At 36.7% G+C, this 11068-nt stretch overlaps 2 protein-coding genes across 8 annotated transcripts; one reads left to right on the top strand and one right to left on the bottom strand.

Annotated features, from left to right (window-relative positions):
- Positions 1-976: 976 nt before the first annotated feature.
- Positions 977-3978, top strand: LOC105128666 (PRA1 family protein F2-like). Of its 5 annotated transcripts, none has more exons than XM_011030436.1 (2): positions 977-1824; positions 3961-3978. In XM_011030436.1, exon 1 carries the CDS (start codon positions 1226-1228, stop codon positions 1820-1822), a length of 597 nt encoding a protein of 198 aa, XP_011028738.1. In that variant the 5' UTR covers positions 977-1225; the 3' UTR covers positions 1823-1824; positions 3961-3978. The 5 variants fall into 5 exon arrangements, with proteins under 5 accessions (XP_011028738.1, XP_011028735.1, XP_011028736.1 ...); XM_011030433.1 differs by lacking the exon at positions 3961-3978 and adding an exon at positions 2655-2803; XM_011030434.1 differs by lacking the exon at positions 3961-3978 and adding an exon at positions 2706-2798.
- Positions 3979-4679: 701 nt separating this feature from the next.
- Positions 4680-9632, bottom strand: LOC105128665 (E3 ubiquitin protein ligase DRIP2-like). 3 transcript variants are annotated; one of them, XR_842920.1, is made up of 8 exons: positions 9127-9632; positions 8470-8569; positions 7869-8205; positions 7280-7719; positions 7099-7149; positions 5985-6057; positions 5117-5368; positions 4680-4961 (listed from the first exon to the last, which is right to left on the bottom strand). XR_842920.1 is itself a non-coding variant. In XM_011030431.1 (8 exons), exons 2-8 carry the CDS (start codon positions 9260-9262, stop codon positions 5195-5197), a joined length of 1311 nt encoding a protein of 436 aa, XP_011028733.1. In that variant the 5' UTR covers positions 9263-9342; positions 9436-9632; the 3' UTR covers positions 4680-5194. The 3 variants fall into 3 exon arrangements, 2 of the variants coding, with proteins under 2 accessions (XP_011028733.1, XP_011028732.1); XM_011030431.1 differs by having other exon boundaries at positions 4680-5368; positions 9127-9342; positions 9436-9632; XM_011030430.1 differs by having other exon boundaries at positions 4680-5368.
- Positions 9633-11068: the final 1436 nt, after the last annotated feature.

Here is an 11068-nt window from a genome sequence, read left to right as displayed (position 1 = left end):
GAAATTATATAATGGTATACCGTTTGACAAATCTGCAAGTTTATTTTTGTGCCTGAGCCGTCTTGATTTCTCTCATCAAGATCATTATTTCAGCGAGTCAAGCAGTTAAATATACACAATCGGTAGCTATCAATCTATTTCTTATCCATGGATAACAGAGATTTTCTTCATTTAATGAAAGGGAAATTAACTCAGTAGGTGGTGGCCCTGCTATAAGAGCTTTTACATAATGCAATCAACCAAATGTTTGTGATGAAAACTATCTGAATGCCAGCAAGAGAAGTTCCATCTGTGCACTGCGAAGAAGCTCACATCAGTTGCTCTGAGCCTTTAGTCGCACCGCCTAAGTGATCGCACCGCATCATCAAGATCTTCATGTTTCTTGCTTTGCGTACAAAGTAGATAAGAGCATGCCGAGCTCGCTGAAGCTTCACGAACATGTTACTCGTGTAGAGTAGGTGCTTCTCCCTGACTCCAATCTTCCCCGTACGGCACCCCAGTTGCAGTGGATGACCCTGGACGCAAACTCGCTGGCAAGGAAGAAAAAAGTTACTCCTCCTATCTCACACCACATCCCTTATCTACTTTTGATTTGCAAGCTATTAGCTTATAATTTTATTTTTCTTTTGTCCATCTTTCATGAGGGGATTTTTCTCTTTAATTGTAGCAAAGCATAATTGTAAGACTTGGGCCAATTTTGTATTTTTGCCTTATTTTTATTTTTTTATAGAAAAACTATTTGCAATTTTTCACTAGCCATGCTGATTTTTTTTATGTCCCGGTTGTTAGTTTTTCTTATACAATTATTTTGTATTTTCTATGTCTTAAAAACTGTTTTCAAAATTAAAAAAGAAAAGAAAAGGAGAGAGTGCAACAATGCCCATAAACGTGACAGCTTGGACGTTGATTATCCTGTCTAGGCTCTCTCTCTCAAATTTTATAACATATTTTCATTATTGGACCCAGTGGACTCCCCCCTTCCTTCCTGGCCTTCCCTTTCCTCTCGCGCCCGCGTCCCCGCACCCGCACGCTAAAGAAGCCGAAACGACACCACATCCTCTTTAAAATGCCTAACACGGCGTCGTCTTCACAAGCCTATGCCCTCTGCGCTCTTTCCCGACAAATATCTAGCCATTAAAATAGGAAATGCCTTCTTTATAGAGATCCACAAAACCGCCTCTCCCTCTGTAACAACGAACCGATCTCTCTTCTCTCGTCTTTCTCAATGACTTCTCCATCTCCAGCTTCGTACGGTTCCTTCCCACCCACCGCGCCCTCGTCCACCTTCCTCACACGCGCCATCAATACGACATATACGACATCCACCATCTTCGCCACTCGCCGCCCATGGCGCGAATTAATTGAATTCTCCTCCTTCGCGCGCCCACTGTCCCTCGGCGATACCACAATCCGCATAAAACGGAACCTCTCCTACTTTCGCGTTAATTACACAATGATAATCCTCTCTATCCTCTTCTTAAGCCTCTTATGGCACCCTCTCTCAATGATTGTCTTCTTAATCGTCTTCGTCGCCTGGTTTTTCCTTTACTTCTTTCGTGACCAGCCATTGGTGATTTTCCACCGCACGATTGATGATCGTGTGGTGCTTGGTTTGCTCGGTGTCGCTACTGTTGTTGCTTTGATTTTCACACACGTGTGGTTAAATGTCTTGGTTTCGCTTTTGATTGGAGCTGCTATTGTTGTCTTGCACGCTGCGTTTAGAAGAACTGATGATTTGTATTCGGATGAGCAAGATGTGGCTGATGGAAGTTTGCTTTCTGTTGTGGGGAGTCCCACGAGAGCTGGCCACACTCGCTTTTAAAAGTAAGATTCTTAGCTTTGGATTTCATATTTTTCTGCTGGAATTTAATTTCATACGCACAAGTCTGCTAAAACATACATAATTTCGGCAGGAGCAGCGGTTTTTTCTCTTCTTAGATGATCAATCTTGACCTGATTCGATTTTTTTTCTCTTGTTTATTTTTTTTTTAGGTTTTTTCTTAATAGGGTAGTGTTAATTTTTTGTGGGATGACTGTGTTGTAAATGTTGTTATGATTGAAGAACCAGTGAAGAAACAGCTGGTTAATGACGGTGTTTTGTACCTTCTTTAGTGTTGTTAAAGGAAGTAGTACTTCTTATGGTGGGAATAAATGATTTCTTTGGATTTTAATGCAGAAATGTGTTCACTTCTTCTTTTTATTGGAGTCCTTTTCTCTATTGCTGTTGATGTTATATGTTGTTGGTTTTCTACGTACACTTAAATTTGTATGAGTTTTGTTAGGTTTAAACTGAAGTTGCTTTAGTATGAATTCGTAGTAAAAATGTTGTTTTTTGAGATGAAAATTGTGTGTTCACTGATCCGGGACTCGAACCCAAATCCTAGCTCTCACGGTGTAAGAGAGCACCGATGAGTTACCAGCCCGTTGGTGTGAATAGATTGGTGCAATCGCCAGTGTTGTTTGTTTTGATGTGAACTTGGTTACAGTACGCAAACATCCGGATATAGCAGGGTACAAGGTTGGTGTTCTAGTGGAAGTCTGGGATCTGAACTTAGAAATGCAAGAGAAGGATACTACTAGTCTTTTTTTTTTTTGTGTAAATTTTTTTGAAAGGTGGGGACTGACTCTGAATTTCCATTTTCTTGGGCTTAAAAGTGGCATAAGTGCGTGATGGTCTCCTTTTGGCTTCCTTTTTTCACGAACAGAGATGGTCCAGATGGTTGCCAATAAGTTTCGAAGTACGGGTCTTTCTTTATACGCAATAACGTTGAGTCTCTCGAATTGCATCGAAAATATTGCGGAAGAATTTTCATTTAAAGGTGGATTGGCTCCATTTCAGGAACTTGCAAGTGAAAATTGACAAAGGAAAGTTAGCAATATTGCTGCCACTGGCCATGCAAAGTTAGTGGCTTTCCCGTTGTCACAATCCATGTTTTTGTGACTTTAAAAGCTTCTTTCACCATGGGTCTCCCTTTGCCCGCTAGTTTTTTGGAAGAGTTCTTGGTTCCTGGCTTGTTTTGTGCCTGATTGGAGGAGTGGTTCCGGAAGTGATCTCTTTTTTTGTTTTTTGATGGGTCTATGGAATGTGTAAGATTATTCATTCAGTGGCGATCTCTTTTAAGTACTGTGACCGTAATATCTGCTTATGCTTATGGTCTTCTCACGAATTCTCTCATGCATTTTCAGTTCATGTTGTGATGCCTTGGTAGCGTTCATTCGAGGAATGTGATGAATTAGTGATTTATTTTTCCAATTGTATGTTTGATAATGATAAGGTCATGTATATCATATCTATCTTTTTAGCAGTTGAAGGAAGAATATTTGGCTGTTTTACGAAATCCTATCCCATGAAGCTGATTTTTTTTGTACAATACATCTGAAGTTGCCTCGTGATTTTGTGTGTTGTAAAATCGATGGTGGCATCTCTGAAGCTCGAGTCATTCATTCCCCCCCTATGTCCATGTTATGAAGGTCAAGTTATGCAACTTGAATTTACCATAGAGGTTATCAAAAACCCATACTTTTCACAGCATTTATTTGCATAGTTTCCTATTATCCATCCCATCATAGTGAGGGCACCGCTGATTGTTTTGTGGAGGGTTTAGATAGCCGTTAGAAGCCTGTGGTTCCTCCAGATAGTCCTGTTGAAATCGCACTCTTGCTAAGATGAAATTTAAAGGTTTAATATCGTGTTTTGATTTTATTCGATGCAAAATGTGAATAAAAAAATTACTAAAATAGAATAAGAGAACATGAAATGATAAAAAGAGAGAAGAGGACAACTCTTGTTCTTATAAAAAAAAAAAAAGAAGAAAGAAAGCGGCAAACTACAGTGCACCTAGCAAGTGAATTATTATAGAACACTTAGCTGCTAAGTGTCAGGAATTTTGCTAGTCTTGTAAGAATTAAAAATGCGATTCCTGATCACAAAGAATCTTTTTTCGTCGATCTTTTCCTCAGTCTAGACGGGCCTAGATAATGAACTGACTCAGAGGGCATGAAGACCGGGCGGCCCATCTACTCGATGCTTATATATAACGACGACGCCGGACAGTTCTTAAATGGGACGTTTAGCTCTTGAGAGAGCCACCGCCAATACCCAGCAAGTTCGTGCAAAAAATCATGTGCAGACGATCCCCTTACATGTATTTACCTGGTTACTTCCCTTAGCACGTGGATGGGACTGAATTTTTTTTCAATATGTAGTTCTTAATATTATTATTAAATAAGTTAAACTTAAACGTGAAGAAATTCTATTTTTAACTCTGTGTGTATTGAAAGAATAGTTAATAATGCATAAAAAAATCTTTTTTTTGTGTGACATAACTTCTTTTTTGCCACAGATAAAAAATATATTGCAGATAATTTATTTTTTTCTAATTAAGAATTTTTGTATGTGACATACCATGCGTATGAACATAGCAAAGATTGTTAGTATACTAAATAAAATGTAGAAAATCCGAGTTTGAGTTCAACAAATTGATAACTTATACTAGTTATAATTTGTATTAAATTTTAATAACTATTTTCTCTGTCATACATAAAGTACTACCCATTAAAAAAACATTTTTTTAATTAATAATTATTTTATCGGTCGCATCTTGTTAATAGTTAAATAAATCCTAATATCCTAGGAATAATAACTGGGGTAAATCTGAAATCTCAATGCAGTCGAAAAAAAGGCTCAAAAAACAGAACTTTCTATCGTGGAGGGCAGCCAACGAAGCAGGTCCATCTCTGCCTACAATGAATAATCAACCATAGAAAACAATGGGAGCGTAAGTCTGATTAAACAAATAGAGCATCATCTAGCTCGCATATCATGCAACACGCAGCCAAGAAAGATGTGATGGTCTCCGTAGAAAGTCTTGCGCTAGGTGGTGTGTAATCAGACAGTACCTGGAAGAACACCCGTGAACGCGCACCTCATCACTGTAGGCTAACCAGCTTGTGCAGATTGCCTGCATTTATATGATCATGAATCGAAGAATTCCTTTTCACCCTCTGTTTCCCTGCGGCAGCCTGGTGTGGATAAACCAAAGACTCCACAGATATTGTGGAGGAACTAGTCATGAACGACATGCTCAAAATATACAAGCCGAGGAGAAAATTTCACTTTGTTACCCTCCGGGATTCAAAGAAGCATATGGATTGTTGATGATGTGGTGGAACAACAAATTGGAAAAAAGCATTGTTATTGGTTTGGGACCTTTCGAGCATAGGCAAGCACCATCACATAATCCTTTGCCGAGGAACCTGCAGTTACTGGTACTTGATCGGTCTTTGGCACTGTTTGCAGCCACTGATCAACTAAATTATACAATAGTAATGTAGGGATCACTGGTCTTCCCATGCATCTGATCTCAACCTGAAAGAATACCAACCAGAGGAGTTACAAGAATGAGAACTAGACAAGCTTTTTTCTATGCTAAAACTGTTATTGAACGCCCACGAGGCAAAATGATAATGTATTTGCTATAGTTTCTGCTGCTTAATTGAAAATGCTTCCTTTTGATTTAAATAAATACTTTGTTCAACCTTTACTAATGGCAGAATACTTCCAAAATATTTGTTTTCCTAAGAAAGAAACAATTTCCGATTCATAATAATTCTGCTCACATTATTGCAGGAGCAAATGCAACAGAAGTCAGACTTTAAGAGGGGACAGGACTAATGAGATTATTGGTTCATGAGTAATGTACGCTAATGAAAAATGCAGGGCTCAAAAAAAGAAAAGGAAGAGAGCAGCACATGCATTGTTAAAGACAAAACTTGATGACCCTGGTGCTTAATTGAGATCTCTTGTACTTCAACCTTTTTAATATGACAAGAACTTGTGCCTAAGAACACAATAGCAAGCTCAACTTGGAGTTGATAGGGTATGGTAATCCAAGGTCCAAGACTGTTTTGTAATTGCATTAAAAAAAAACAACTAATTGAAACTGAAAATGATCTGAACGTAAAGCTTGTCAACGACATCTCACCTCAGCTTCACTAGCGAGGTCTAGCTTCTTCATCAAGTACTTCTGGATGAAAGAAACAGGTACATTTCCATTCCTGGCATAGGGCGAAATAAGTGAAACATCTCCAGGAATTAGTTGATTGCTTTACTTTATTCACCAAAAAAGCTTATTTTCTTATTTCAAATTTTAATTACTGAAAAGTAGCCAAAAGAAATGCTGAAAAATGACGGCAAAATAATAGGTAACAGGCATAAATTAGCACAACAACAGTGCACAGAACTAAATTAATTTACAAATTAAGATTCCAGTGTGTTTATGAGGACTATTGAATAGATTGAATGTGAGAAAACTTGTCAAACAATTCAATAAACATAAAAGCGACACGTTAAGTGGCCTATTACAATATCTAAAATGGGCCTTAAATTTTGGGAGGAATTAGTGGTTTTTCAGGTTGTCAGCAGCGCCTTCCATCAGGTGGGACTGAAAGCGGACCAGCATAGTTTTAATGACTGGTTTAGCTGTAAGTTACAGACCGAAACTATCTACATATATGCTGAGATGCGCATGGAATCTATTAAATAGTTAGTCAATATAGATAACCTGTCCCTTTTTAGGATTGGTAAAATACATCTCGAGATACACTCTCTGAAATCGATAGGTCAATTGGCTGTCCCACCTGCACTTTCCATACTGCAACCTCCAGACCTCTAGAAGGAATGAGTTGTGTAGCAGAGGAAGGATGACTTTAGATTAATAAGATGCCTCAATGAAAATAAATTTCATTGTTTTCACAAATATGTGCTACCATGTTTTCTCACAATTCTTACCACCTCAACTACATCCTTGGAGGCCTTCCCTTCATCTTTACAGCTCTAAGCCTCTAACCTAAGCATGATTAAAGGTTAAGCTTACTCTCTCAGGCAGTGACTGCTGTTCTAGCATCTACTAGCATAACGTGAGCAAATTTTTTCACTGTACTCCCAGCTACCAAGTACCAAAAACTTGGAATAATATCTTCACAATAAAAAAAGCCAGGAAGGAATCTTCATAAATCATAACAAAACAAAAGGTAAAGTATCCAGCAAATGAGATGAAGAGTTCATACAATATTGCAGTGAAGACAAAAGAAACTCACTTTAGCCTTAAGTAACTTGAAGGAATTTGTGGCAAGGGTGCTTCTCCTTCTCTGAGAAAAAGAAGTGAAAAAACTATATGAACACAGTGAAAATACATTTAAGCAAGCAAACACGTTTCAATATTCTAGACTCCTAGTACAGAAAGTTTCTTCTAGTTAAAGAGCTGGAGTTGGTTCTCACTGTTCAGAAGCCAATAATGAAAACCAAACAGGACCACTTCTTCTTTCTTGCTTTGCAGCAGCAGTGTCCAGCACTGCTGGGGATGAAATGCCGGAAATGTTATTAAACACTGCCCTTTTTTGACGTATTCTGCGCAACCTTTTTGGTTCCACTGGTCCCTCAGAGACATTATCAATATTATTCTTTTCATCCTTTACTTTTGATCTGCCTTTGTTTTCCTTAAATTTGGTTTTAAGCGCTCGAGGTTCATTGTCATGGACAGGTCGAGATTCTGATTTAGCATCATTAAGTTGGGGACTAGACTTGAATGACTTGGTTCTGTTCGCAACTTCCACCAAAAAATTTAAAGGTTGCCAGAGATCTGATTTCCCATCCCTTGGTTCGGTCCCATTCTCTGCTTCATCAGGAACAGGTTGGCTGGGTTCAGTAAAGGGAGAATTCTGCACTTGTTAAACATGCAGTTCTTAGACTTCTTAGAAAATTGGACTGCTTGTCAAGACACTAGAAACGAAAGTGGACGTTTATATTAACAGCCAATTAAAATGATATTAGGTATCCACACAAAGTTGATATAACGGTTAATATTTACCTGCTTTATGTTCTGATTAGGTTTTTTCAGAGTTTCGGGTGAACTTGAGCTCTCTGGACTATCTTCAACAGGAACATGTTCCTTGTTATTCGTTTTTTCAATGGAAAAATTGGTACCTCGTAAAGCAGCAGCCCTTCTTGGAAAAGGTTTCGTTCTTCTTCCTGTTGTAGTAGTGTGCGTGGAAACTTTAGGAGTGCTGACCACCAATGATGAGAGCGACCTTTCCTTTCTTCTAGTAACTGGTAATGCAACTGACTCTGGAACTTCAGGTGCCTCTACCTTTCTTTTTTTGTATGGGAAAATCTTGGACCTCACATCTTGTAAATTGTGGTCTGGCCTGTTTACCATTTACCAATACATGCACATTGAACGATTTAAACACAAAAACCTAATTTTTTTACCAAAATTTGCAGGTCCTATACATCTTATAATCTACATTCTGCATGTATATGCATGATAAATGAGCAGAATTCTATTGTTGCCTCAACAGATTGACCAAATAGCAATTGCATTCTATGGCAGTATAAACAACAGCCCAACTAAGCATATCGGAAATCCATCCACTCAAATCTCACCCAAACAAAAACAGCTAATATCTGACCTTAATTTTTCCAAAGGAACGCAGCCCAGGTTGATGTTGCATATTGGGCAGCTATCTAATCCTTCATTTGATATCCTCCGATATATACACTTCCTGCAAACTGGATAAAATACAAAAAATCAAATATTTCTTCATTTACTGACTTGATAAACTTAAAAATATCAGCATTCAGCAGCATTTAATCCGCATGAATAATACAAAGTTCATCGTCAAAGTAGCACACAATACATTTGGAAGATGAAACCTGGAATACAGTTCTACACAAAAAAAAAAAAATTAACTCAAAAGGTAGCAGCTAGCTAGATATATGGTCTAAGATAAATAAAAATTGTACTAAAAGAGAGCTAAAAGACTTCCCAATTGGTTAAAATATGTTACTGTTGGCCCAACATGCAAACAGTAATTTCATCAAGCAAAGAATCTAGCTAGAAAGAGATCGATATCATCAAAGATCCTGGTGCAGAAGAAAGTGCTAAATCTCCACATTCTTTAAACAGAATTACACAAGTACCGAGTCAAAGCAAGACAAAAGGAAAGAAGAAGCAGGCCAACAAATCCAGAAAAAAAAAAAACACCGATGACCCAGATTAGATCATGAACAAGGCAAAACACAATCAAGGATTTGGAAGCGAAATGAATTGAGAAGGAGAGACTGACACGTATGCAGACATTCAGATATGGTAGTGGCATCTCTAAGTAACTTATTGCAGAGAAGACATGTCATGCATGCTGCAATCGTTTCTCTCCTCACTTTCACCACCTGATGATGACGCTGATGATTCTGATTTCCCATCAAAACTTTCTCAATTCCTTCCTAACCCCTCCCTCCCTTCACGTCCACATCCTGCCGCTGCATGTGCTTTATTTTACCAGCTACAACACACGATTGATTCACGTTCATCTCTCTTTCTATATCTGCATTAAACCGAAGAATAACAATAACGCAAAACGAGGATAGATAGCTACCGATTAAAACTGCATGAGATTATTACTATTTTGTGTATAGCTTTGATCGGTGGAGACGGGTGTTTTCTTTCTTTCTGTTTTTTTTTTTTTTTTAATTTGAGGGAATATTAAGTATAAATCAGAAGAAAGGGTGAGATATCATTACAGTTGGGTTACAATGTTGATTTGTGGGGTTTCAGTGAATGGATTCTGGACTCAACAAGGGGGCAAAAAAAAAGTTTATATATATATACAGTAAAGGAAAGCATAATTATCTATTTATTTGTTTGTTTGTTTACGAAACAAAATAGCATGTGAACTATTTATTTATTTTTTTGAGAAAAAAAGAATGGGAAAGAGCATGAATCTTGTGTAATTAAAATTAATTTATTCATGTCATTTCTTATAAAATATTATTTATTTTGTTTTATTGTAAGTTTTAATGAAATTAAATAATAATGATACCAGTAATTTCTTTAATTTAAATATTAAGCCACGCAAGTTCAACTAGACAGTTTTTTTTACCATGCGCCCTTGGACAAGTTCAACAGCTAGTTTTGAGACAGGGAGCACGGATAAAGTGCGCTGGGAGTGCTTTGGAGAGGAAGGTGTGCACTGGGCTTGGGTTTCGTGCAGGCGACGCGAGTATTGCGAGGGTGTTTGTGGTATCGTGTGCATAAGTGCATGTTAGCAAGCCCGCAAGTTGGGTCCCTCTCCATCATTCAACGTGGCAGTAACGGTTGGAATTGATTTTAATTTCCCATCTGCAGTCGTTAGTAAATTAAATAATACCAGTCTGAAAGGAAGACCAATTCACGACAATAATAATGATAACAACGACAACGTTTTCAGTTGAAGGGCTTCAAGATTTTATTCGTTCGAGAGTTGGCTGAAACTGAAATAGGATCCCACGCACCCCCACGTAAAGAGTTCTGCCGGGAGAAAAATGGTAGGTCGTTATTTGAACCAATTTTATCAGTTATATATTAAAAATTAATATAAATTTTATTTAATAATTTAAATTTTTAAGTGGAATAATTTTTTTGATATGGTATTAATTATTTTTATTTATTTAATAAAAATTAAATATAAAGTAAAATGAATATACATAAGTTTTAAATATGTTAGAAAATAATATAAATTATATTCTGACATCTCATTTAATAATTTAAATTTTTAAATAAAATAGTTTTTTAATATCATCACCATAATTTTAATAAATTAAATCGGTCTGATTCTAATCAATTTAAAATAATATATTTTTAATACTAAAAAGTAAATAAAATGCCATCATTATTTTTTATTGCATCAAGTTAATCAAGTTGCAATCCACTCTATCAAGAGCTTAATTAAGTTAACTCCTGCCTAATTGAACATGAATCATTAAGTTAACTCCTGCCTAATTGAATATGAATCATGGCATGAGCTAAATCCGGTCATGGATAGACAACTGAGCTGGATAATTTTAATAACACTACTTTTAACACTCAAAATTTTTTATTAAAAAAAAAGAGAGGAAAGGGATTATTATTTAAGGAATTGTTTGGGAGTGTAATAATAGTTATTTTTTAAATAATTTTTATACTAATATATATATATATATATATAAATAATATTTTTTATTTTTTAAAATTTATTTTTAATATTAACATAC

Source organism: Populus euphratica, unplaced genomic scaffold (assembly GCF_000495115.2).
Source record: "Populus euphratica unplaced genomic scaffold, PopEup_1.0 scaffold11.1, whole genome shotgun sequence".
NCBI classification, from domain to species: Eukaryota; Viridiplantae; Streptophyta; class Magnoliopsida; order Malpighiales; family Salicaceae; genus Populus; species Populus euphratica.
This window is presented reverse-complemented; position numbering and strand designations above follow the sequence as displayed.

Bases quoted from the DNA above. Each gene is read 5' to 3' on its own strand.
- LOC105128666 (XM_011030436.1), top strand. From the start codon at position 1,226: ATGACTTCTCCATCTCCAGCTTCGTACGGTTCCTTCCCACCCACCGCG.
- LOC105128665 (XM_011030430.1), bottom strand. From the start codon at position 9,262: ATGGGAAATCAGAATCATCAGCGTCATCATCAGGTGGTGAAAGTGAGG. The intron at 8,206-8,469 runs GTCAGATATTAG...AATGGTAAACAG, and splicing joins GTTCCTTTGGAAAAATTAAG to GCCAGACCACAATTTACAAG. The intron at 6,058-7,098 runs GTGAGTTTCTTT...GCCCTATGCCAG, and splicing joins TCAAGTTACTTAAGGCTAAA to GAATGGAAATGTACCTGTTT.